This window comes from Delphinapterus leucas, chromosome 3 (genome assembly GCF_059928025.1).
Source record: "Delphinapterus leucas isolate spDelLeu-1000000601 "Yukka" chromosome 3, BTC_Dleu_Yukka2, whole genome shotgun sequence".
Classification (NCBI taxonomy): domain Eukaryota; kingdom Metazoa; phylum Chordata; class Mammalia; order Artiodactyla; family Monodontidae; genus Delphinapterus; species Delphinapterus leucas.
In genome coordinates, this window is record NC_143131.1 from 116,410,323 (window position 1) to 116,437,557 (window position 27,235).

The 27,235-nt window shown below is 36.0% G+C and overlaps 2 protein-coding genes across 2 annotated transcripts in view; both read left to right on the forward strand.

Moving 5' to 3' along the window:
• MYOT (myotilin) overlaps positions 1–11,937 on the forward strand; it is a 35,895-nt gene extending 23,958 nt beyond the window's left edge. Inside the window, exons 9-16 of the mRNA XM_089908574.1 lie at positions 2,794–2,968; positions 3,842–3,946; positions 6,281–6,330; positions 7,263–7,395; positions 8,426–8,633; positions 10,236–10,401; positions 10,894–11,027; positions 11,248–11,937. Coding sequence (XP_089764700.1) covers positions 2,794–2,968; positions 3,842–3,946; positions 6,281–6,330; positions 7,263–7,395; positions 8,426–8,633; positions 10,236–10,401; positions 10,894–11,027; positions 11,248–11,420 — 1,144 coding nt within the window. The 3' untranslated portion in view covers positions 11,421–11,937. The remainder of the gene's footprint in view (positions 1–2,793; positions 2,969–3,841; positions 3,947–6,280; positions 6,331–7,262; positions 7,396–8,425; positions 8,634–10,235; positions 10,402–10,893; positions 11,028–11,247) is intronic.
• Positions 11,938–14,002: 2,065 nt separating this feature from the next.
• Positions 14,003–27,235, forward strand: part of PKD2L2 (polycystin 2 like 2, transient receptor potential cation channel) — a 36,531-nt gene continuing 23,298 nt past the window's right edge. Inside the window, exons 1-5 of the mRNA XM_089908575.1 lie at positions 14,003–14,035; positions 14,124–14,298; positions 15,931–16,064; positions 17,767–18,023; positions 20,570–20,791. Of these exons, the coding sequence (XP_089764701.1) occupies positions 14,003–14,035; positions 14,124–14,298; positions 15,931–16,064; positions 17,767–18,023; positions 20,570–20,791 (821 nt within the window). The remainder of the gene's footprint in view (positions 14,036–14,123; positions 14,299–15,930; positions 16,065–17,766; positions 18,024–20,569; positions 20,792–27,235) is intronic.

Genomic DNA, 27,235 nt, shown 5'->3' on the forward strand with positions numbered 1-27,235 from the left:
GTTTGGCCTAATGATTTTAAAAGATGCCTTCAAGAATTAAGAGCCCGCTCTTTCTCTTCTGTCTCAAATTCCCATTATACCCATTATCACATATTGTAGCTTTTTCTTACTTACATTTTACCCATATAATCTTTTTCCATCTAGCTTTCAATTATTTACAAATTTCCTGTGTAAGCATGTTTAAATCTAAAATAACTCTTTCTCACTAAAATATTTTTCTTAGTAAAGGCTCTAATCCTATTCCAAATTCCTGCCCAGAAAAGAAAGCCACCAAATAAATACTAGTGAGCCTCAACCATGTACCTAGCTCTCTGCACAGAACTAAGAGAGGAAGGAAGGAAAAAACAGAGAGGATAAGAAATAAAGCACAGAAGGACCCCAAACCAGAGATCAAAGATCCAGCTTTAGCTGCTCCATTTTCAGCAACCATAGATAACTCTTTTAATCTTCCCACAGCCACTTGATACCAGTTCAGTGTCCAGCTGCACAGGTGGAAAGCTCTGGCCCTTTGAACATTTGTGCACAACTCCCTCATTTTTACGATGGGCTGAAGTTTGCCCTGTCTTCTATAATAATCCCTTGGATTCTGACCTAGAGAAGTCTGAAAGCTTTATTTAGCTTTTCATCAGTAGAAAACCCTTAAGCAAATGTTTTATTCAGTTTATCAAACCACAGACTAGAAATTCAGGGGAACTCTTTAACTATTCCTTTCAAAAAGCTTGCTGTGTGACATTCCTCAAGTTTTCCTTACCTGCTCAGTGATTCAGTTTTCTGATCTGTAATAAAAGTAAGGATTTAGGTGATTAATGATAGGGGGAGGAAAAAAAAACCTATAAAGCATTGTGCAAGTATAATATTAGTTTCTAATTATGAACAGATATCAAGTCCTAACACTTAAACCATCTAAACTGGTAATAACGCAGATATTAAGTAAATAAAAAGGTGACTGAGATTACATATATATCAGTGATTCTCAGGCTTGGTTTTGATAGTCCTTCAGGATTTCTCAGATATATTACATCATATTATGACAGTCTGACAAAAGAATTATTTAATGCTAATTCACTTTAACCAAACACATATGACTGTTTTTTTTTTTTTAGCTGGAAAAACAAAAAAACAAATGGGCTATTCTAACTTCATACAGTTGGAGACATAGTAGATCTATAAAACCAAAGAAATTTTACCACTTTGGCCTGGGAATTCAATCTTAAAACAAAACAAAAACATCTCACTATTTATTTAAACACTTGGTTTGGCTATTTGCTTCACTGAACAAATCAGATACAGACACTCCTGAATAACTGAAATACAAGGAGGGAAAATGTATATAATCAACTTTCAATACAGAGCATCTTGAATACAATGGAAAATATTCATTCACTGAACTGATAGTGAGTATTACCTCACTATTTTGCAGGCTTTGTGTTAGTGGATACAAACAATACAACGGTGAGTAATAAAACATCTTTTTTTCTTCAGTGTATTTACAATCTAGAGATTACTAACCAAGACCCCAAAGCCTGCAAAAATTAAAACTCTGGCTCCACTCAGAGGAAATGCATTTCCACTTAGCTTACAAGTTCTTTTAATGATGCTTGTGAATTTTTGAACAGGGACATGTCAGAGAACAGACCAAGGCTGCCTCATCTGGGTATCTGGATTTATTATGATAATGGTAAAATATTCATTGAGGGCAGTGGCCAGTTTTCCCACATTAAATAGATATAAGCTAGCACCTTCAGAGCCCTAAATAAATAAACTAGGTAAAATCTGAATAAACCCTGTGAAAAGTGTGAGCTACCTAACAGATCTAAAAATATAGGACTCCCTAAACACCACCCCTGTCCTCTATCAGAATCAGCAGGGGAACACCAGGAGGGGGCAAGGACATCTTGGAAGAAAATTTAGGGTTGGAATTTGAAATAAGGATTTAAACCAAACTCTTCAACTGCCAATCAAATTTGCTTTTTTTTTCCCAAAACTCCTTTTTTTCTCAGTCTACATTTCTTTCTCCTTCCTCCTCTAATCATCCCTTTCTCTAAAAATCACTTATGCAGTGTTGAAGAAACTGTTATTACTGTACAAGTTGTTATATAGTGCCATACTTAGATTGTCTAGAATATGAATAGGAAGTAGAAATTAAAATGTAAACTGTAGACTCCATTCAACGCAAGAGAATATTCACTAAATACCAGTGGTCATGCTGATAAACGTTTAACAATCAGCTCTGGAGGAAAGAGCCATGATTTGTGGTATTTACCAATTTCCCTGGTGTAGATACTCCCACCACCACCAATTTCAAACTTTCAGCATGAGATCACAGTGAGCTGGGAAGAGACACTAAAAATCAGTTCTCTTGAGCCCGTATGAGTCAGCTCCAGCACATCGCTGCTTACTATCCACCCATAAATCAAACTCAGGAAATTCAGTTGGAATATTGGAAGAACTCTCAAGCTGCCAGTAACTAGACTTACTCTCATTTCTTTAGGGAAGATCTTCAAGGAAGGACATTCTCCTTATGTCTAATCTAAATTGCTCCTCCTGCTACTTAATTTTCATTTGCCAAGATGAAAAGAAACAAAAACAAAAACAAAAAACAGCTAGTAACCATTCTTATAAAATCCTTCTTGACTGTTATTAGGGCAATTGGTGTTTTAATAACACCAGCAGTACTAAATGGTAAATTCAACCTACCTAAACGTGACTGACAAAATGATGCCAATTCTATTTTACATACCACACCTTACTTTAAAGATCTTCTTTTTAAAAAATCTTTTTTTCTTTTTAAAGCTATCAACAGCCCTCAGTTGGCCAACCTGTAAATGCTAAGCCATCCCAAAATGCAAATGCTAAGCCCACACCAAGGACTCCTGACCATGAAATACAAGGATCAAAAGAAGCTCTGATTCAAGATTTGGAGAGAAAGCTAAAATGCAAGGACAACCTTCTTCATAATGGAAACCAAGTGAGCAAGATGTCTATTTTGTATTAAAAAAAAAAAAAGCCAATAAAACTATAAAATCTAATCTCAATAAGAATGTTGTTTCTGTCTCACAGATCTATGTCCATATAATCAGCAAGGGAGAGGAGTATCTAAAAAAAGGGAATATTTGGATCCTATTCTGTATTTCTCTGCATGAAATCCCCTCTAGTTCAGTAGTAAAAGAATGAAGCAAATGAAAAAAAAAAAAAAAAACCCAATCTGAATGATTCAATTTTGTTTTAAGCATTACCATAAAAATATGTCTGATGACCAAATAACTAATGGGAAATGCTGTCAACCTGACTTCTTCATGTACTTTGGTATATATTATTGATGGAAAAATAGCTATAATTCTTATTATACACATTGTATTAGTCACTGATCTCTGAAAGAGTACTACTATATGCCTTTAATCCAAATACATTTAACATACGAGTTGCACTGCTCTTAACCAGAAGTTAGTAAATCAAATATAGTGTTCACTTAATATAAGTTATTTCTGAATCTAAGGACATACTGTACTATATTCAAAGACAGAGCCAACAGGAACATGCAGAACAAGGAGGAAGACAAAGAATTTCCCTTTATTTGGGAGAGAGAGCCTTAAGGGTGATTATGCTTGCCTTTACTAGGAAAAGAAAGAAAACAGAGATGACTATTACAGATGAGGGAAGTGGCACTAGAACGAAAGGAAAATGCTTTGAATGAAAGAAAATGTTTTTTTATAAACATAGTATCTATCATTCAATAGGCATAACTACTTTGGTATAATTCTTGGTAGTTTTAAGGTAAAGCTATACAAATAACTTTTATTAAATCTCATTACTATCTCCTTTATGATTTATTTCTTTAAAGCGGCTAACATATGAGGAGAAGATGGCTCGCAGATTACTAGGACCACAGAATGCAGCTGCTGTGTTTCAAGCTCAAAATGACAGTGAGGCACAAGATCCAGCACAGGTAAATTAAAATAATCTTTATCTAACTGGAGCACTTTTCTTTTGTGTGATTTTTTAATATCTGCTTTTCTAAATGCTTATAAATAGCATTTGAAGCAAAAGTCAATTACTTCCATACTCCATTACATATAAAAAGTAGAGGCCATGATGGGTTGAATATATACACAAAAATTTTTAATTTTACCCCATTTTCTGGTGGTTCTAGTATCTGCATATGAAATGTTATAAAGTCAAAACACCAGAAGACTAATGGTGTCACTTTTCATCTGGACATTTAGGGGTCAGTTAAACCGAGGACTCTCCCTACAATGTCTACATGGACAGAAAATTTATGAGTTGTAAATCTTTCACAGGACAAAAGTTAAAACTCTAAACCAAAGTAATTATAACCTTTTCTCATAAGCTGTTTATCATTTCAATGTTTTAAAATAAACTCATGTACTAATGAAACATCCAATTTCTTCTGTCATGTTCCTGTATCTTAAAATGATTCTTATTAAAAACAAAACAAAATAAACAACAAAAACCTTATGAGTAATGGCTCCAGGATTAACAACAGCATCCTTTCCAAGGGATTAACTTTATCCAGAACATAAAGTGAATATCCCACAGGCTTGTTCCTGATCAACTTCATTTTAACAAGTTAACCTCAAAGAGAAGTGTACGCTGGAGAGGCAAAATGAACTGCTATTGCTCTTCTATCTTCCTTCTGTAGTTACCTCTCATTCCTTCCTAAAAACTCCACAAGAAACTGGAAGCCAAACCGAGCATTCAAGAATTCCAACCTTCTACAGTATAGGAAGATGAAAATAAGACTTCTGTTTCTGTTAAATGTGACTAGGTCTACTGAAAAGGATAGAGCAGGGTCTAGCACAGCAAGTAACTAGAACCTGAGAACAGAACTTAAATCTCTTTCGGCTACTGAGGAGTTCACACACTCATTTATTCAACTAATTTATATGAAGTACCTACTGTGTGTTGGGCTCTGGAGTTGGTACAGGAGATTACAGCAAGAATAAGACACAAATATATCTCTATTAGAAGAAATAACCCAAAGTAACATTAGATTGATGATGGTTTATGTTATAAATTCACAGTGTATGATTTCAAGGTCAAGGGTGTATTGTTTTTCTCATTCATTCTTTAAAAACTTTAAAATGAAGGTGAAGGTACCAAGAAAAGAGATAGCAGCAAAACATATTATGAAATCAGAAAAGAAAAATCTTACGTTTTTTGGTACACTTCAAACAGTCTACTTAAATAATACAAAATGTCATCAAATTACATATAACTGAAATATCACACCTATGAATATGAATACATACATGTTCAAACCACTACAGGAAAAGGTCAAAAACTTAATTTAGATATTATGAGTTTAAGTGGATTATTCTTATTTTTTACCAAAAAATTCACTGATCTTTTGACATTTGGCTTAGAGAAACTCAAAGCCCAGCCAAAAATTATTACAGAGTTGTAAGAATTTTGTTTTCGAATGACAAAATACATTAAAGTTCATCCCAAAATAAATTATTTGTACTGATCTGCTATGTTGTTTTTCATATATTTGGGTAAGGACTATATTTTCTACTTTTTTGTATCTCTCACTATACCAAGCACAATGAAATATACGAAATAGGAACTAAATATTTAATCAGTTAATTCTATTATAAATTCATCAATTCCTGATTTTATCCTCAAATATGAATAATTTTCTGGTGCTCAGATATAAATTCTAAAAGATAACTGCTTAAATTAAATACACCCTTATTAGGCAGGAAGTAAGTAATGTTGTTTTTCAAAGGCTTTTCATAACTCTACACATAGCTTCCACAGTGTCCATCAGGATTTTGTGCCATGAGCTAAAAAGAAAAGTATTTTCCAGTCTAATATGTGTTTACTGCTGTTGGTGCCACTTATGAGCAGTAGGCATAATACCCTGTATCTACTGCCAACACAAATGACTTCATGACTATTCCTGTTTTACCAAAGGACAATCTGTACTATGTGCTCCCATTTCAAATACACCAGGGGGACTCATCATCCTTTGTCATAAAATCGTCATCTAAAAAACGAACCACCACCAATTCAAAGTCTAGTTAATTTTCATAAATCGTATCTATTGAATAGTCTTAATTCTGGGGATTTCTTGCTAGAGTATTAGAAGGTTACTGTACTATATTTTAAATGCTTAACAGCTAAATATATAGAACTATCCATGACAGTACAAATACAGCCACAACAGAAATGTTCCTTTCAACTACGACTACTAAATTCTGCTTCATTTCAAGCTAACAACAGCATGTTAACATTATCACTTTGTTTTAACTTCAAGCAGCACAATTCAGAACATGCACGACTGCAACTTCCTACATCACAAGTAAGGTAAAAAAAATTTTTTTTTAATTTTAAAGAAATATACATTTTGCTACCTAAAATGTTTGCAGCTTTAAAAAAATGTAATATTTACAAAGCCCTCAAGCTTCTTACATACTTCTTATACAAAGCAATGTGACCAGAGTGGATAGCAGGTTGGAAGGGATAAATCAGGAGTTTGGGATTAACAGATACACGCTACTATGTGTAAAATAGATAAACAACAAGGACCTACCATATAGCACAGGGAACTATTTTCAATGTCTTATAATAACCTATAATGGAAAAGAATCTGAAGAATCTATATATATTTAATATATATGTTATATATAACTGAATCACTTTATTGTACACCTGAAGCTAACACAACATTGTAAATTAACTATACTGCAATAAAAAAATATGGTTATAAAAAAAGAAAATGTTTATACTGCTTTAGAACCAATTGAAAAAAAACAATGTGAATTTTCTAATGTCAAAGATGACAATAAAAATTTTTATCTGTTAATTATCACAACTATCTCAGAGGAAACTGTTTTTAATGTTTTGGTGAAATAAGCCAGGACCATGTTTCCATGCTAAACAACTTTTTCATAACAATGGAAACCTGATTCTAATTATACAATCTTTGCATGTGACTAGAATTGTCCATGGGGTACTCTGCATTTTAATAGATCAGTTTCTTCATCAATTCATGGCACTGAAAAAAGAAACAAAGATGTATAATTTGTATCAGGTGTTTCTAAATTGCTACCACTTCTAATAGTCATCAAATATGCCACAGCTAAATACAGCTCTGCAGCCTCTCTCCATTGTTACTACACTATCAGATCAAACAGCATAGACTCTAGGGTTTCAAATTTGATGGCTAAACTATATTTGCATGAAAGGAAGAGCAATGACGACTCTTCTGCATAGTGATTATTAAAATATTTTTGTAGAAGTAGATCATCTTCAAGGGGAGATGTGAATGATCAGGATGCAATCCAGGAGAAATTTTACCCGCCTCGTTTCATTCAAGTGCCAGAGAACATGTCAATTGAAGAAGGAAGATTCTGCAGAATGGACTTCAAAGTAAGAGAAAAGTTCAAATATACTGGAGAAAAATTAACAATGGGATACTAAGTTTTGAAAAATGTCCTCCTCCTCTTCATAGCTTTCTACACAGCTTGACAAGAAATACGTATAACAGATAACACAAACTCTGGAGCTAAGTTTACCTGGGTTAGAATCCTGGCCCTGCCACTTTACAGCTGTGTAACCTGAGACAAGTCACTTAACAACTCTATGCTTTTGTTTCTTTGGGAATAACAAATATATCTACCTCATAAAGCTGTGTGAGGATTAACTAAGTAAACAGGTATAAGGTACTCAAAATAGTGCCTACCACCTAATACTCTATATAAATGAAGCTTTCATAGCAATAGGATTTCTAAAGTAGAATGCCTCTTTAAAGAAATTCAAGTCACCCTGCTCTCTCTTGGCCTAGAAGAAGTCTTCAGGCTAAAATAACTTATTAGAAAGGCCTACATTTTTATTATCCTCATTTTGGAGAACTTTTTCTTATAAATGTTTTTTCAGATTCCTTATGAATGAAAGTCAGTGTATGGATTTAATTGTCAAGACTTACGAAAACACTTAACAAAATGCCATTTATACACCAGAACTAGAGCTCAAGAACACTCAGTTTTGGAAAGGTTATTTGGAAAGGTTATCAGCAAGTCTCATATATATGGGCCTCTGGGACTTCATTCACACTTGCCATTAGCCAGAAAAGCCATATGACTTCCATATTCCTTGTGGAGACCAATATAAGATAACTTAACATCCTTAATATAGTAATTAAGAGATCTTAAGGAGCCTGAGGTTGTTTATAAGAGCTAGATGTGTTTTCAGATAGTATGAAAATACTGTATTAATTTGAAGTGTTATAGTTTTTACTATTTTGTTAAAAATTATTGAAAGAAAATATCTTTTAAGCTCTTGTTTTGCATTTTCAATCACAAACCCACTCAGATACTGAACTGTTAAAATTCATAAATGGACAAATGGGTCCCAGTGATCTATAATTTAAAATTCTATCTCCTTGTGCTTTCATTTCTAGGTTAGTGGACTACCAGCTCCTGATGTGTCATGGTATCTAAATGGACAACCAGTTCAATCAGATGATTTTCACAAAATGATAGTGTCTGAAAAGGGTTTTCATTCACTCATCTTCGAAGTGGTCAGAGCTTCAGATGCAGGGGCTTATACATGTGTTGCCAAGAACAGAGCAGGAGAAGCCACCTTTACTGTGCAGCTGGACATCCTGGGTAAGCTTTCAAAGAGATCCTACAGAGCTCCTTAAAACTTTGTAGAATCAAATAAGAAAGTGTTAAAAAAGAAAAACCCCAAGGACTTTCTATTTAAGGTTAATGTCTATACTATACAACCCAGTAGAACACGAATTTTTATGTAAAAGCCACAGTGGGCAGGGGTTAGTGCTCTTGAGGGAAACTCAGTGAAACTAGAATGACAGATCTACCACTAAAGCTTTTCTGGAAGAGAAATAAAGGTAAAATTTCAGACAGACCAAAGAAGGTAGTATATTCTAGATATATTTCTAGATGTACAGTAGATGTACAGTATTTGTAGATATGATTAAAGGGTCTTAATATGAAAATTTTTAGTCTAATCATTTATCTGGTCTACAGTCTAAAATAATCAATCTGACTCACATTTTCACAGAATTGCTATAATCACACATAGTTTAAAACTGAAGGGTAAATGTCAACTTTTAGCCTTAGACTATGCACTGTTTACCAGGAAACTAGTCTCTAATTATGACAACAAAAACATGCTTACTTGCTTTAGAAAACAAGTATGGTAAAACTCATATCTCAAATTTGTCTTTAGTAGGGCAGTTCTCATAAAACTAATGTCCTGTCTTAAAATATTACAATTCAAGTGCTCTAAATATATCACATTTGCAATGACTTAAGCCACAATATACTGCATAAGCGATATTTTGCTATAATTCACTGCTTATTATATAAAAACTTAATCAAGTTCAAGGATGGGCAATCTTGAGTTTGTATTCTACCCAGATGAATGAAAAATCTTTAAGATTATTCTATGATATAATAAGGGCCCTCAGACTAAGGGAAAAACTAGTGATCTGGGAATTTATACACACACACACACACACACAAAATCCAAGTGATTAAGCTTACGGCAAATCCTTTCTGTGCCAATAGCTCCAAAAATACTATAATGTTAGAGCTGAAAAAGACTTATCAGGCATCCGTCCAATCTCCTCCTTACTCCTTCAGAAAAGTTAGGGTTATAGTATTATAGTATCAGTTCCTCTTTTCCCTCAGGTATTTGAAGAAAACTAAAGACATAATTATTATTGGCATTTGTATATTATTTTATAGTTTACAAAGTGCATCTTCATTCATTATCGCAATTGATCCTCACAATAATTTTGTGCTTTGGTGGGCAGAGCAGTAACTATTTCTTGGGTATCATTTTACAATAGATAAAATTTAGCCTCAGAGAAACTAAACAAAATTTTCCCCAATGTGGCATGACTGGTGGGGCAAACAGAATTCAAACCCAAGTTGCTGGTACTCTTTCCACCACTCATGCTGCCTCTCTATAGCTGAGATGATCTCAACTTGACTTAAATTCTTCCAATGAAACATGATTATAAATTCAACGCATCATTACATTACTGTTTTAGAACTATAAATAGTATACAATATACAACAGTATTCCATATTATTTTAACTACAGCTGAAACATAAAGCTTCCAATCCTGTCGTTAGTACTTTTTTAAACTTTTATATCAGCATACAAACTCCGTAATACTTTGGTTTGACTTAATATTGTTTATAATATTTCAAATACGTGATTTTTTTATTAATATGTAGCAAAAGAACATAGAAGAGCACCAATGTTCATCTACAAACCACAGAGTAAAAAAGTTTTTGAGGGAGACTCAGTGAAGCTAGAATGCCAAATCTCAGCTATACCACCACCAAAGCTTTTCTGGAAAAGAAATAATGAAATGGTACAATTCAACACTGATCGAATAAGGTAGGATAAGTATTTCTAGACTTAACTATACTGTACTTGGGTGAATCCAGTTATACTTTGAAATGTATTATAAATGGCATGCATCTGTGACCTCAATTTGTCTAATTTTAAAAACATATAGATGAAACTAACACAATATTGTAAATCAACTATACTTCAACTTTTAAAATATATATATATATATAGAAATATAATAAGCCTCATTAAGCCAGATCCCACTAATCAGAAATTTAAGGGATAAAGTAGGCTAGGATTTACCTTTTTACTAACAATAAAAGAAGATGGCTCAAGGAAATATGATACAAACAAGACTGGGGAGGGGATGTTTAATTCAAAAAAACCCATAGCTATTTGGCAATGACTAGCTACAGACTCAGAATTTCCAAATGCTTTTTTTCTTCCTATTAGTCTGACTCTGTAGGTCACAGGCATCATAAATAAATTCTCACAGGAAAACTAATTCCTTTACTTTCAATTTTTGTTTCTTTCCAGTTTATATCATGATAACTCTGGAAGAGTTACTTTACTGATAAAAGATGTAAACAAGAAAGACGCTGGGTGGTATACTGTGTCTGCAGTTAATGAAGCTGGAGTGACCACATGTAACACGAGATTAGATGTTACAGGTATCTCACGCTGTTATACAGTGCTATGTCAAGTGTTATAAAGAACTGGAAAGATTTAATAAGAAACATAAATTCAAGCATAGCATAAATTCTGAAGGATTCTCCCCATACATAATCAGTTTTGATTTTTTTTTCTCTCCCTGTCCGATAATGACTACCTAGTGCAACCCATTTGTTTAGGACAAGTTTTCTAAATTAACGTTTATTTGATCCATTTCAGCCCGTCCAAACCAAACTCCTCCAGCTCCTAAGCAGTTACGTGTCCGACCAACTTTCAGCAAATATTTAGCACTTAACGGGAAAGGTTTGGATGTGAAACAAGCTTTTAACCCTGAAGGAGAGTTTCAGCGTCTGGCAGCTCAATCTGGACTCTATGAAAGTGAAGAACTTTAATAACTCTACCAACATTGGAAAACACAACAACTACACTATTAGCAATATATTCAATTAAATTTTTGAAATAAATCCATAGCTGTATTAACAGATTATGGTTTTAATTAGGTAATACAACTAATATATATTTATAATGCGTTTATCCTTTGACTCTTGCACATTCTGTTTACCTCTCTGGTTTGTGAAGCCTACAGAAAATCTGGGTTTGTACTTGTAGATGAAGATCTTAAAAAATGTGGGATTTTAATATTTAAGTCATACACATTTTACAACTACAGTTTATAAATGAATATCAACGTTTTAAACACATCTAATGCGTAATAAGATTTACTGGTACTGCTTTCTAAATACTGTTTTACCCGTTTTCTCTGATAGGAATACTAACATGGTATAGATTATCTGAGTGTTCCTTAGTTTTATGTCAAAAGAGAATAAAATTTCAAATATTTAAAACAGACTGTCTTATCTTCACAAAAGTCTAGATCTTTAAGATAAAACTGCTGGTTTGTATCTATTAAGCGACACACAGCAAAACCTATGAATAACAAGTTCCAAGAGACCAACAATATTATACTCTAGAACAGCCTGTCTTGGTGAAGCTCACTTACAGCTAATTTCTCCAGAGAGGGAACTAGACTTTTTACGGTTTGCACTTCGAAGGCAACCAGAATAACTTAAACCATGACAGAATCTCTCCTGAAATTGTGATTTTGTTTTAACCAAATAGGTTTCTAATTCTTTAAGACCTTTGAGTCTACTGAGCTCAATGGATTAAGAATAGACTGCAGAGTCATCTACCTAATTCTTATATTTAATGTAAATTTGAATACCTATATTTTGGGCTTTTTTCCTCCTACATTTCTAGTTCAGATAACCTACTACTTTAGAAAACAATTTGGCCAGCCTCTGAGAGTCCAAGTACAGGAAAGGGCAAATCCTTGTATTAAACTATTCTTAAGCTAGGCCAGTAGCCCTTTCTTCTCAGGTCTCATCTCCACTGGCTGCTGGCCTTTCGCTACACCTCTCCTATTCGTTTTATCATTGGTAGTATTTGACCCTCGCTGCTATGTGGCCTAGTTTTCCTTTTTACCTGACATGAAACAGCATTTATCAACATCACCCTACATCTCTTTCGGAGAAATAACAAAAGTGGCTTTATTTTTTACTTTCAAAACAGCTTGAAGGGTTTCTTACCTGGCTACCCTGGGGCTTTCCACTGAATTCCTTTTTCATTTTCCTTTTTACCAACCTAAGAATCCCTGCCCCCCTCCCCCCCTCATATTCTGGCGGGCTTATGGATGCCTTAATTTACAACCAAATTTGGCCTTTTCTATAGCTGTTTACAAACCTTCTCACTTTTGCAAAGCTGCTGGGTCAGATGTGAGTCTGGGCTCCCAAAGACTACTGTTTTGGGCAACGCTTTTACATTAACACTGCAGAACTTTTTTTTTTTTTTAATCTATTTCAACGTTCTCTTAAGCCATACTGGGTGGAAAGAGGGGTGGAAGCTATTTCCAGCAACAGCTCTCGATTACTAATAATCAGTATCTGCAAGCTGCAGCGGCGGAGTGGGGTCTTCGTTACAAATTCGGGCTTCGGCGTCGAGCAAACCTTGCCCCAACGGGCCTTTGGTAAGTAATTTATTCTCCTCAGTCTCTTCAGGTCTAAAACGAGGACAAAACACATACCTTTCAGGAAAGGGCGGTGTGAAGACTAAACAAGCCAAAAGATGTTAAAAGTCAAGAATGGGTGGCCCATTATAATTAATTACTACGATTTTTATGATTAACCCCAGGCCTAAAGCCAGGTTTGCCCTAGAAGTCGGTCCTCCGCAGGAGACAAACGCCACCACGCTCAGGCCCGCCTCACGCAAAGCCTTTCCGTAAAGGCCTCGGTGCGCAGGCGCGCTGGCATCTTCTAGCGCCGCTTGTTTCCCGTCTTGGAGCCTGGGGCTCGCGCAGGCGCATGAGCTAGGCGCGCACCGTGTGAGTATCGCGCAGGCGCCGCCAGCCTGGGGAGGCGGAACGGGCGTTGTCGTCCAAGTTTGCCATGGCTGAGGCGTCCCGGTGGCACCTAGGCGGTGAGGGGTTCCTCTAGGGAGGGGGTGGGGCAGAGCAGAATGGGCAATTGCAAGTATCCTGCAAGGAAGTCTGTAGCCCCACGTGTATTCACGTGAGAGATGACCTCCAGAACGGTTAGCCGTCGCAGCCTCCCCTTGAAAAGCGGAGAGGAACTGTGGACCCATTTCACAGACAGGAAAAGTGAAGCCCTGAGGGAACATCTCGCCCCTTGCCGGAAGCTGGAGCTGGGCGCTGCCACATGCTGTATAGTGGCCTTCTCTAGGCCGGCCTTAGAAGGCCTTTGTTGATCTAGGGAGTAGTGGCCTTGGCAGAACTCCAGGCTGAGTCCTTTTACCCCCTCCAGCAGGAGCCAGCCATCCCAAGAAGCAGAGTTAACAGGAGGAGAAAACGATTAGGGACAGAGGAGGGGGTTTTGTTTGCTTTGTATTTTGCTTTTTCAGTTTAAAACAAGACTGGTGAGGAAACATCCGGGTTATAAAATTCATTATATACGGTCATAAAATGATTGCCCACTATCACCATGGGAAAATGTTAGTAATTAGTCCTTCTTCATAAAAGTGAGAGTAAAAACATAACCAGAAGCCATTGGAGCTTTCCTTCACACAGTGTAAGCAGCTAAAAGCGCCTGTGTTTTTCCATCCCTATTAGTTATATATATTATAAATTAAGGAAAATTTTTGTTTTATATCTCACAGGAACTCCGAAACATAAGCTGCATTACAGAAAGGAAGTAGAAATGAGAACCACACTTCAGGAGTTCTTACTCTACCTTATTTTTTTAATAAACTTATGTATATGTAAGTACACAGATGTAGATGAAGACGCTGTTTGAACAAAGAAGTTATGTGCAGATGAAAAACAAAACATATGGATTTTATAAAACCATAGGCTTTCAGACTACTGAAACCTCTCAAAAAATAGTGACACATTTTAAACATCTTAAATTCATTTAGGTTGACATTATTTCCAATTCTTAAGGGGCACAACTTTAGGTCACAAAAGTAATAAAAAGCTTTCATAGTCAACACTGATTTAATTAATTATTCCTTTCTGTTGGCAGTTCTGTCTTGAATATAGTTATTCCCTTGAGTTGCCAATTCTTGATTTCTTTTAGAGCAATACAGATACATTAGCTTTGCTCTAGTTTCATAGGTCAAACTACAAATGAGGCCTAAGAAGTTAGTCTTGATGTCTGCTTTGTTCTTTTCCCTGGCCTGTTGCAGAGTTAATAGTAAAATATGCTAGTTCTGAGTCACAGAAGATATGAATCAATGCAGATCTTTAGGGAGAACCAAGAAAACATCTCAACCTACATTCCTCCTATCTGTGGGTCAATATCATTGACTTAATCAGTATTAAAGAGCATTTTGTCTTTACAGCACCCAACATATAGTAGATGCAAGCTCACTGACTGGACTTATGTTGGTACAGCATACATAGTGGCAATTATATATCGGTTAACTAATTAATTGGTATTGTAGGGGTGAGCTTGAGTCAGATCTGGATTAAAAAGACAGCTTTAGCCAATCTTATAAATTAAGATATTTTAGATTGCTTTTTAACTGCTTATTACAAACCATTTGGGGAGTGGAAAAATATTTAAAGATTACTCATAATCCCATTATTCAGGGATTTTTTTTAAAAAACACCTTTTCATAACTAGGAAAAATTGGAAACAAATCTCCAACAGGATTTGTTTAATTTTCGGTATATACAGTGAAATACTATGCAACGTTAAAGAATGGCATAGGCTCATGTGTGCCATGGAATGATGTTGAAGATATATTATTTCTAAAAATAAAGGCCTTCTAGCAAAAAAAAAAAAAAAAAAAAAAAGACATATGTAGTATATACCCTGCTCTAAAACGCACCCAACCACCCCTAGGAAGAGTGAGAAAGAATACTAGTTAATGTTCTTCTCAATCCTATCATGTGCCAAAACATAGTTTTAAATGTTCCACATGAATTATCTCACTTACTTCTCATAACAAAACTATGAGGTAGGAGATATTATCCCTATGGTGGGACTCAAACCATTATCTGTTTGATTTTAAAGTTCATAGCCTAAACTACTCACTATATTATGTTGCCTACTCTCAATATTGGAAAAAAAAACCCATCTTGCAGAATAGTATGTATAATGTGATCTCAGTTTTATAAAAATAAAGTTATTTTCTCTGTAAGTGTGTATGCATTTAGAAAAATCTGAAGAATATATGCCAAACCTAATTCTAGCAGTGGGATTACAGGAAACTTCTTCCTGTTTTGTATATTTCTATTTTAGTTTTTTTTATTATTGCTCTTATAATTAGAAAAATAAAATTGAATTTTCAAAACAAAATTGAGAACAAATTACAAGTACATTTTTAATCCTGATAAAAATTGTGTTTTTAAATGTAAATTTTTAAACAAAAAATTCTTCTCCTTAGTGACTTTTGGGATGGTAAACCCACATATGTATTACTTAAACAAAGTTATGTCATCTCTATTTTTGGACACGTCTGTGCATGGTGAAGAAAGAATCAACTTTAAGTCTATTCGCAGCATAACTGACTTTTGGAAGGTAAGATGTCATGTGACTGTGGGTGAAGTAGCTTTAGGCATTGCATAAACAAGCCCTTGGCACACATAGTAGGCACTTGATACGTATTTATTGAAGGAATGAATAAAAATGTCATTTCTTTAAACTATTAGAATCAATCAACCACTAAGTGTTTATTGAGAACCTGTGTTCTCAGTGTGATAGAGTTCTTATAACTTTAAAAAAGTGATATTTGTTTTTTTAACATTATTGTTGCATTTGGGAAATAGATTTCTTATGTGGGAGTTACGATCCAAAGTCAGTCTAAAATTGTATACAGTGAAAATTACCGTTAAAAATTCCTTAAATTGGGCTTCCCTCGTGGCTCAGTGGTTGAGAGTACGCCTGCCGATGTAGGGGACACAGGTTCGTGCCCCGGTCCGGGAAGTTCCCACATGCCGTGGAGCGGCTGGGCCCGTGAGCCATGGCCGCTGAGCCTGCGCATCCGGAGCCTGTGCTCCACAACGGGAGAGGCTACAACAGTGAGAGGCCGCGTACCGCAAAAAAAAAAAAAAAAAAAAAAATTCCTTAAATTGCCCATAAATTAAAATATATGTGATTTTGGTATACAGGCCTATACTCTTGTGTGTGTGTTACAGTAATGTACAGTATATAATAAAGAGTACATTTACAAAATATAATTTTATAGTGTTTTTAATTGCATAAGAGTATCATTCCTTTAGCATTAGAACAGACTTGTTTTTTCTGTTACACTTAACTTAGCAAGATGTTCACATTATGAGGAAAGAACAATTAAATTAAGGGAACAGCAGTTTCAGGTATCCCATGTCACAAACATTGGGACATACAAGGAAGAGGTAGGGAAGGCTTTCCAGAGGTCATCACAATTCAGTTGAGTTTTAAAGGATGAGTAACAGAAGACCATCCTAGGAAGAAAAAACGATATGTACTATAAGTAATTCATCAGGTGGAGCTATGTTTGGCATTATAGGCATATAGGAGATGAGGTGGAAAAGACCAAACTATGAATTGAACAGAGGTCTAATCATGAATGCCATGCTAGGAATTTGAAACTTATCAAGGAGACAATGTCATTTCCTGAGAGTGAGAGAAGTGTGAGATAAGGCAAATGATTAGAAGTCATTGGTTTAGGCCAAGTGAAATATGAAAGAATGATAGGAAATTTTCCCTGAGACAAGAAGTGGAGCCCAACTGCTTCTTTTTTACTGTGCTGTCTTGAGGTATGTACGTGGCCAATGGCAAATAAGACAAAGGCAGGAAAGAAAAAAATGAACCCTAGGCTTAGGATCTCTTAGAAGGAGCACATAGTGACAGAGACAGAAGCAGTCACCACCGCCAGAGTTGGAGAGGAAAGGGGGGACACAGATAACTTCGAGGTGAAGTCATGAGTTGTGGCTATGACCAGTCCTGATATTCATGTATTGTGGGAGAGTTTTCAGTATACCCCTCGGAGAAGGAGGGTTATGGAACTAAATGAGTTAATACCCGTAAAGTGCTTAGAGCAGTACATAGTAAGTGCTCAGGAAATGTTAACCATTTTCGTTATCATCATCAACATCATCATTTACCATTACCATTATTCATGGTGGCTTGGCTAAAATCACTGATTTTTATATTCTTATGGATAACATTATGAGTGTAGATTCTGTTATACACTTGACATGAAATATTTTTCCCATAACATTTATTTTTCTATATGAAGTTTATGGAAGGACCCCTTTTGGAAGGCCTGTACTGGGACTCATGGTACAATAACAAGAATTTGTATGACTTAAAGAACAGCAGTCGCATCTACTATGAGAACATACTTTTAGGAGTCCCCAGAGTCCGTCAACTAAAAGTCCGCAACAACACGTGCAAGGTCCATTCATCCTTTCGGTCCTTGATGAACGAATGTTATGACAAATACACTTCTGAAAATGAAGATCTGTCTGATTTTGGCCTTAAATATGATACTGAGTAAGTAGTATAAAATTCCATGTAACTTTTTCTAGCAGTTACCATTGTATCTTCAAACAATTGTGAAAACATATTTATTTTCCAAATAATACCAACAGGGGCCTGGCAGGTAAGGAGACTGTTTCAGTAATAGTATCAAAGGAAGACTCCGAGATGCAGTGTTTAGAAAAGGAAGAGTAAACCTGGTTTTTGTTTTTGTTTTTTTGCGGTACGCGGGCCTCTCACTGTTGTGGCCTCTCCCGTTGCGGAGCACAGGCTCGGGACGCGCAGGCTCAGTGGCCATGGGTCACGGGCCCAGCCGCTCCGCGGCATGTGGGATCTTCCCGGACCGGGGCACAAACCCGTGTCCCCTACATCGGCAGGCAGACTCTCAACTACTGCACCACCAGGGAAGTCCACAACCTGTTATTTTTTTTGTTTACCAAAGGATGTGAAGTGTTTTTTTTCCAACTGTGGTAAATGAAGTGCTAAGTCATATTGGACACAGGGCAAAGCGCCCATTTTTGCTTTTACAAAACTCAATCAGCTTTTCTGGCTCTGGCAAGATGCCCTCAAACACATTCCAAATGCTTCTTGGGATCCCTAGGGAGTGTCTTTGGTGTACTCTGTTGCTTTCTCACTCTGGCTTACTTCAGTGATATCTTCTATTGTTGCCAGCGTTGAAAAGGGGCAGTTATGTTTTACAGACACTGCATCTGATGATACCCACCAAAGATCTTATGGCCTTTGTTCTCCAAAGTGGCTGAGGCTAATGCTAGTATAGACTCACGTCTACACTTTATATTGAAAATGTAAAAGCCCAAAGCCACTGACACTACCTCCCCTTAACACAGAAGCTGCTGGTATCATTGCTTTTAAGGTCATATGAAAATCATAGAGGCAAAAAATATATCTTTTTTAAAATTTGATATTTATCAGTGATGAAATATTTACAAAGTCCACCCTTTCCTACTCATAATTCCCACTCCAGAAGCAGCCACTTTTAGTTGTTTCTTCTTGTATATACTTCCTATTTCTGAATATATATTCAGAATATATTATACTATTACTTGATTTTATAGTTTTATATATCTATTGTCTCTGTCATGGAAAGTGTCTGTCATATATCCCTCTTATGCCACTCCCTCCACATACACACTTCCTGTTCCTCTTAGCCTGTAGTTATACTGTAATTTTTGTTAATCATTAGTCGATGTTTATTTTATAAATATGAACAGTGATTACATTTCCTTTCTTGAACAACTACCTCTCTACCCCTAGGATTGATCATTGCTTCGTGGGTTTTGTTGACTTATTTTTTCTTTCTATGAGTTTTGGGTGTTCTTGAGGGCAACAAAGTGCTTGTATAATTCTTATAAACCTAATAAATTCATAAGTATGGCGACACATTCTCTTAAATATTATACTATTATAACAGTACTACACACTATTTCCCTTTCATGAAAAATTACAAGATAAGTCAACTATTAATTACACATTTAAATTTGATCTCAAGACTAATCTGTTAAGTATTCTAATATTCCAAATTTTCATAACAACTACAAATAATTTAAATACCAAAATTAACATTACGGATTTAGAATTTTAATATGTGTCATTTCCTGACAAACAAAATAAGAATCAATTTGTGCTTGTTTTTCTTTCTAAAATGTAACGTTCATTAATTAAAACCAGTATAAAAAATTGGAAGTAGGAGAGGGTTGGTGTAATAAATGTTCTTGTTTCAGTTTAACAATCATATGGAAAATGCTCAAACATACAACTATGGAATTTTCATTAAAAATGAGTATTTTATCTTAGTGTTGTCACTTTTCTCTTCTCTGCTGAAAACAAACATGGTGTTACTAACAGAAAAACAAGTTTAAGCAGAGCATCTTTGGATAATTGTTCAGATCTGTTTTAGGAGACTGAATAGGGACTAAAATGAAGAATCAAAGCTTTACTTTTTGATATTGCATAACTAAGTTAAAAGTAGAAAGAATGGAAACAAAATTTAGTTATACAGATTTTACTTTGTGTACTTTCATTAAAATAAGATACCTATATAACAATATAGACATTGTAACAAAGTTTTTATTTATTGGGCATTTATAAATGGTATATGATCGTTAAAACACAGACTGTGAAGCATCTTTTTCCCCATACTGAGACAGATATTTCTGAATCAAAACCCTGGATATTTTTGTCCTACTCAAAGACTAAAGATCTCGTCAGATAACAGAGACAACATGTTAAAGAAAAAATCCGTCATTATTTTCTAGATTTCAAGTTCCCTGAGGCAACAGATGGATTAAAAAAAATTTTTTTTCTCATAGTATGTAGTCCAGTGTGTTGCCCACAATAAGCACTAAACAATGAAAACATATTCAATCTTAATCCTTTTAGCTTAATCCTTAACTCACCATCTTACTTCAAAATTACTATAATACTTATGAACTTAGTACTTTTTTTTTAACTACGACTTTCAACCAAAGGTTAACTTAAATTCTTAGATACTTCTCCGTCAGGCTTTCTCATCTCTCCATTATTCTTTTTATATCTAACAGATGGAAGTACTCTGCTCCTATTATCAACTCCCCTTGGCATTGGGGATTTACTGGTGTTTACCGAAATGGGGGATATATTTTCACTTTACCAAAATCAAAATCTGAAACCCTAAACAAGTTCATTAATCTTCGGATGAACAGCTGGATCACAAGAAGCACTAGAGTTATTTTTATTGATTTTTCATTATACAATGCTAATGTAAATCTGTTTTGCATCATCAGGTGAGTTACTCAAAACCTCTTATTAGCATACTGAATTTAAAAGGCACCCAGAGCCCTCATTAAGGTTTCCAGTTTGTGCACGTTTGTACTGAGATTAAAATCATAAGCTCCAAAATAAATATAATGTAATTCTTCCAATAATGGTAAAGAAGAAAGAGCAACATCATATTCATTGTTTCAGGATATGTTCCGGAACATGGAGAATTACATACAATAGGTTAGTTTTATATTGCTTAAGAGTATGTAGTCTTATTTATTGCCATTCTGCAGTTGGACATATCTAACATTTAGTCCTAATGATTTCTTCCTTTAAATCAGATCATTCAAATCTGTTGATTTCCTTTCAGAATAAGCTTCTTTATTAAGTTACTCATTTTTGTCTCAAGAATGAACAATTTAAAATTCAAACAATATATAACAGTAGCCAGCATCCTAGAAATGATTACAGCCGATGGTGATTTGCAAAAATAGCCCCAATTCTTCACATCTTTGCCATGTAAATTTGCAGTGACCTGTCACCCAGGGCAGGGTGCACTGCCCCAGAACTTGATACTGGGTTCAACCAGGTGACTTTCTTTGGTCAATGGAATGTCAGCAGATATGATACAAGCAGAAGCTTGAAAAGGGTTTGTAAATTAAAACTTGCCCTCTTGCACTTCTGCTATTGCATGAGAAAGACGTGCCTGGGCTAACCTGTTGGACCCAAGAAAAAGATGACAGACATCCCCTCTCACAAGGAGGAGGACAGAGAACCAACCAAAGAGAAAAAATTATTTCTGTAGGTCTGATTACCTTAGGTAATCTGCCTAACCTGGACCATGCTATTTGGCTTAGGCCTGGGTTCTAGAACCAAACACTGTCAAAGCAAATAGGATTACTGTGATTGAATCTGCCTGGGGATTGAATTGGCTTCTGCAAAGGGATCTGAGAATGGGTGAATGCCTGATACAATTAGGGTTCTGTTAGAAAGGAGGAATGGGATAATGAACGCTAGACAGGCAAACAATAGTGTCCACTAAGTCTCAGTGAGCCACTTTTTTCTCATGAGTCTTACATTTTTACTCTGGAATATGGAATTGGCATTTACTCTGATAGGGGAATTTTTCTCCTGTGCAACAGTGATGGTGAAACATAATCATGGCCTTTAAAATTTGTAAAAATGAAAACAAATGAATTACCGTCAGCAGCCAATGGACATTTTACCTTTTATGTTATAGTATTTTCTTTCAGGGAATCAGCTTCTTACCAACATTTCCACCCTTCCCGATAGTCCTGGTAGGGATAAAGTGAAGAATACGAATCACTTCTATGTCCTAAATAAGAATAGAAACAGTGGGGTAATTGGCTTAAAGTCGTATGAAGAACTCCTTGTAATACTAGATTAAGTCCATATTTTCTATCTCTAGGTTTTGTGCTTATTCTATGTTACCTTTAATTTTTTTGCATATTTATTTATTTATTTGTCTCTGCTGGGTCTTAGTTGTGGCATGCAGACTCCTTAGTTGCAGCATGCATGTGGGATCTAGTTTTCCCACCAGGGATCGAACCCAGGCCCCCTGCATTGGGAGCACAGAGTCTTACCCACTGGACCACAAGGGAAGTCCCATCTATGCTACCTTTTAAAATGTTATTTCTTAGAAACTTTAGCAGATTTTGAAACTTTTAACTGGTAGTATATCTAATCAGTAGTTGTATGGGAGCATATTGCTTACACTAAGACTTTATCCACTTATTTTCCCTTTGTACACATATCTGGCAAACTAAACCGAATACTCATCATTTTTTGCTTTTTGTTTACTAGTCTACACTTCAGATCAAAATACTGAGTTTCTTTCACTTCACTCACTTACCCAACATTGCGCACATACTATACACAAGGTGTAAAAACAAATTCCTGTTTTCTATTTGTTAACTGGTTGTTTTGTTCTTGGTTTTCATGGTTTTTTGCTTTTGGGGCCACACCTTATTCCAGTACCAATAAGATTTGCTAATATCTTTAGGTAGGAATAATTACATCATGGCATTGTGATAGAGATGCTGGTTCCTTAAATTACTGTCAATTCTTAATTATCTGCAGTTGTGGAGAACACTAGAAATACAGTGAACTGCCTCAAAATCTTTTTATATTTAGTATTGGAATTAATTTTTATATTTCTATTTGCATATAGATCTTTGTATCCAACATCCAGTGCCTAAAGTTAAACAGAAAACATTTGCTTTAGTAAAATATGTTATCTTGACATTTAGAAGCAAGAAGTATCTCTGATAAGCTAAAAGGGGAGAGTGTATTTCCCTCCTCTGAAATATTAAAAAATTATGTATTTTGTGGGGGGAGTCCTGACTAATAACAGTAACTAACAGTATAGCATGTTCTTGAACATCATCTTGTTCTCCTGTAGGGATAAATTAGTATCCCAGTTATGAATGAGCAATCAAAACACAGAGTAAAATGAATGTCTAGCTAAAAATCACATCTTTCTTTCTCATTTACATTGGTCTTTGACCACTGGGAATTTTCAGAGTACCAAAAAAAAGTGGAGCACTAAAAAAGAAGTAAGGGAGGAAGTGACGTCATGCCAAGGGCACTGGCTCCCAGAGGCGCAGGCAGGAGTTGGGGGGCTAGGGCTCTTTGGCACCTAGGTTGAAACTAGTTTTGTGTGTCTGAGGCCTCAGCTGGGAGACTTGAAGACTGGGTCTGTGGTCATCTGAAGGCTCACCCACTCACAAGTTGAGTGGTTGATGCTGATGGGTGCTGAGGAACTCCATGTGATATTTTCACATGGACTAGTTTGCACTTCCAAAGAGCATGGTAGATTAATTTGAAAGGGTGAAGACTAGAAGTAGATTTGCAATATTTTCCTTTGGCAGAACAGAATTCCATTAGAGCAACTTTCATTGTTAGAGAGAGGAGAGAGAGAGAAGCCTCGTTTGTTGACGTCACTTGGTTCATGAAGCCTTTACCTAGAAGTGAAGCTGCTGAACAAACCTTGAGAAGAATCATCTCCTGCTTCAATCTGCTGCTGGATAGGAACTAATCAGAGAGACAGAGAGGCAGAAGACGGAGAGGACGGCGTCCAAGGCTTTCGTGATCACAAATCTCACCTCCACTCCAACTCCCTTTATACTTTTCTTGCAAAAATAATAATATAAATAAGGAGGTGGTGGGGTTTCCAAAAACAAAAATCATAACCTTCAACCATCTGGGGAAGGCAAAAATCCCATCCACCTCAACTCTCAGTTCGAAAGTAAAGTTGTACCGCACACAATCAGGATGTTACTTAAGAGTGCTCTTAAAAGAACATATGGAGCTTCCCTGGTGGCGCAGTGGTTGAGAGTCCACCTGCCGATGCAGGGGACACGGGTTTGTGCCCCGGTCTGGGAAGATCCCACATGCCACGGAGTGGCTAGGCCCGTGAAACATGGCTGATGAGCCTGCGCGTCCGGAGCCTGTGCTCCGCAACAGGAGAGGCCACAACAATGAGAGGCCCGCATTCCACAAAAAAAAAAAAAAGAACATGTGTGTGGCTGAGAGGGTCATGGTGCTCTGGGGTGGAAGAGCCGAGTTCAGGACATTGGTCCACCAGAGACCTCCTGGCTCCACATAATATCAAACGGCAAGAGCCCTCCCAGAGATCTCCATCTCAATGCTAAGACCCAGCTCCACTCAACGACCAGCAAGCTATAGCACTGGACACCCTGTGCCAAACAACTAGCAAGACAGGAACACAACACCACCCATTAGCAGAGAGGCTGCCTAAAATCATAATAAGGTCACAGACACCCCAAAACACACCACCAGGCCCAGTCCTGCCCACAAGAAAGACAAGATCTAGCCTCATCCACCAGAACACAGACACCAGTCCCCTCCACCAGGAAGCTTATACAACACACTGAAATAACCTTAGCCACTGGGAGTAGACACCAAAAACAACGGGAACTACGAACTTGCAGCCTGCGAAAAGGAGACCCCAAACACAGTAAGTTAAGCAAAATGAGAAGAAGGAGAAACACACAGCATATGAAGGAGCAAGGCAAAAACCCACCAGACCAAACAAAGGAAGAGGAAATAGGCAGTCTACCTGAAAAAGAATTCAGAGTAATGATAAAAAAGATGATCCAAAATCTTGGAAATAGAATGGAGAACATACAAGAAATGTTTAACAAGGAACTAGAAGAGCTAAAGAGCAGACAAACAATGATGAACAACACAATAAATGAAATGTAAAATTCTCCAGAAGGAATGAATAGCAGAATGAGGCAGAATGGATAAGTGACCTGGAAGATAAAATAGTGGAAATAACTACTGCAGAGCAGAATAAAGAAAAAAGAATTAAAAGAATTGAGGACAGTCTCAAAGACCTCTGGGACAACATTAAATGCAACAACATTCAAATTATAGGGGCCCCAGAAGAAGGAGAGAAAAAGAAGGAACTGAGAAAATATTTGAAGAGATTATAGTTGAAAACTTTCCTAATATGGGAAGGGAAATTGTCAATCAGGTCCAGGAAGTGGAGAGAGTCCCATACAGGATAAGTCCAAGGAGAAACACGCCAAGACACATATTAATCAAACTATCAAAAATTAAATACAAAGAAAAAATATTAAAAGCAGCAAGGGAAAAATAACATAGTAGGGAATCCCCATAAGGTTAACAGCTGATCTTTCAGCAGAAACTCTGCAAGCCAGATGGGAGTGGCATGACATATTTAAAGTGATGAAAGGGAAAAACCTACAACCAAGATTACTCTACCCAGCAAGGATCTCATTCAGATTCAACAGAGAAATTAAAACTTTTACAGACAAGCAAAAACTAAGAGAATTCAGCACCACCAAACCAGCTTTACAACAAATGTTAAAGGAACTTCTCTAGGCAGGAAACACAAGAGAAGGAAAAGACCTACAATAAGAAAGCAAAACAATTAAGAAAATGGTAATAGGAACATACATATCGATAACTACCTTAAATGTAAACGGATTAAATGCTCCACCAAAAGAAATAGACTGGCTGAATGGATACAAAAACAAGACCCATATATATGCTGTCTACAAGAGACCCACATCAGACCTAGAGACACATACAGACTGAAAGTGAGGGGAGGGAAAAAGATATTCCATGAAAATGGAAATCAAAAGAAAGTTGAAGTAGCAATTCTCATATCAGACAAAATAGACTTTAAAATAAAGACTATTACAAGAGACAAAGAAGGACACTACATAATGATCAAGGGATCAATCCAAGAAGAAGATGTAACAATTGTAAATCTTTATGCACCCAACATAGGAGCATGTCAATACATAACGCAAATGCTAACAGCCATAAAAGGGGAAATTGACAGTAACACAATCATAGTAGGGGACTTTAACAACCCACTTTTGCCAATGGACAGATCATCCAAAGTGAAAATAAATAAGGAAGCACAAGCTTTGAATGATACATTGAACAAGACGGACTTAATTGCTATTTATACAACATTCCATCCAAAAACAACAGGATACACTTTCTTCTCAAGTGCTCATGGAACATTCTCTAGGATAGATTATATCTTGGGGCACAAATCAAGCCTTGGTAAATTTAAGAAAACTGAAAGCATATCAAGTATATTTTCGGACCACAACGCTATGAGAGTAGATATCAATTACAGAAAAAAATCTGAAAGAAATACAAACACATGGAGGATAAACAATACACTACTTAATAGCCAAGAGATCACTGAAGAAATCAAACAGGAAATAAAAAAATATCTAGATACAAATGACAGTGAAAATATGACAACCCAAAACCTATGGGATGCAGCAAAAGCAGTTCTAAGAGGGAAGTTTATAGCAATACAAGCCTACCTCAAGAAACAAGAAACATCTCAAATAAACAACCTAACCTTACACCTAAAGCAATTAGAGAAAGAAGAGCAACAACAAAAAGAAAACCCCAAAGTTAGCAGAGGAAAGAAATCATAAAGATCAGATCAGAAATAAATGAAAAAGGAATGAAGGGAACAATAGCAAAGATCAATAAAACTAAAAGTTGGTTCTTTGAGAAGATAAACAAAATTGATAAACCATTAGCCACACTCATCAAGAAAAAAAGGGAGAAGACTCAAATCAATAGAATTAGAAATGAAAAAGAAGAAGTAGCAACTGACACTGCAGAAATACAAAGGATCATGAGAGATTACTACAAGCAACTATATGCCAATAAAATGGACAACCTGGAAGAAATGGACAAATTTTAGAAAAGCACAACCTCCAAGACTGAACCAGGAAGAAACAGGAAATATAAACAGACCATTCACAACCACTGAAATTGAGACTGTGATTAAAAATCTTCCAACAAACAAAAGCCCAGGACCAGAATGATTTACAGGCGAATTCTATCAAACACATAGAGAAGAGCTAACACCTATCTTTCTCACACTCTTCCAAAATATAGCAGAGAGAGGAAGACTC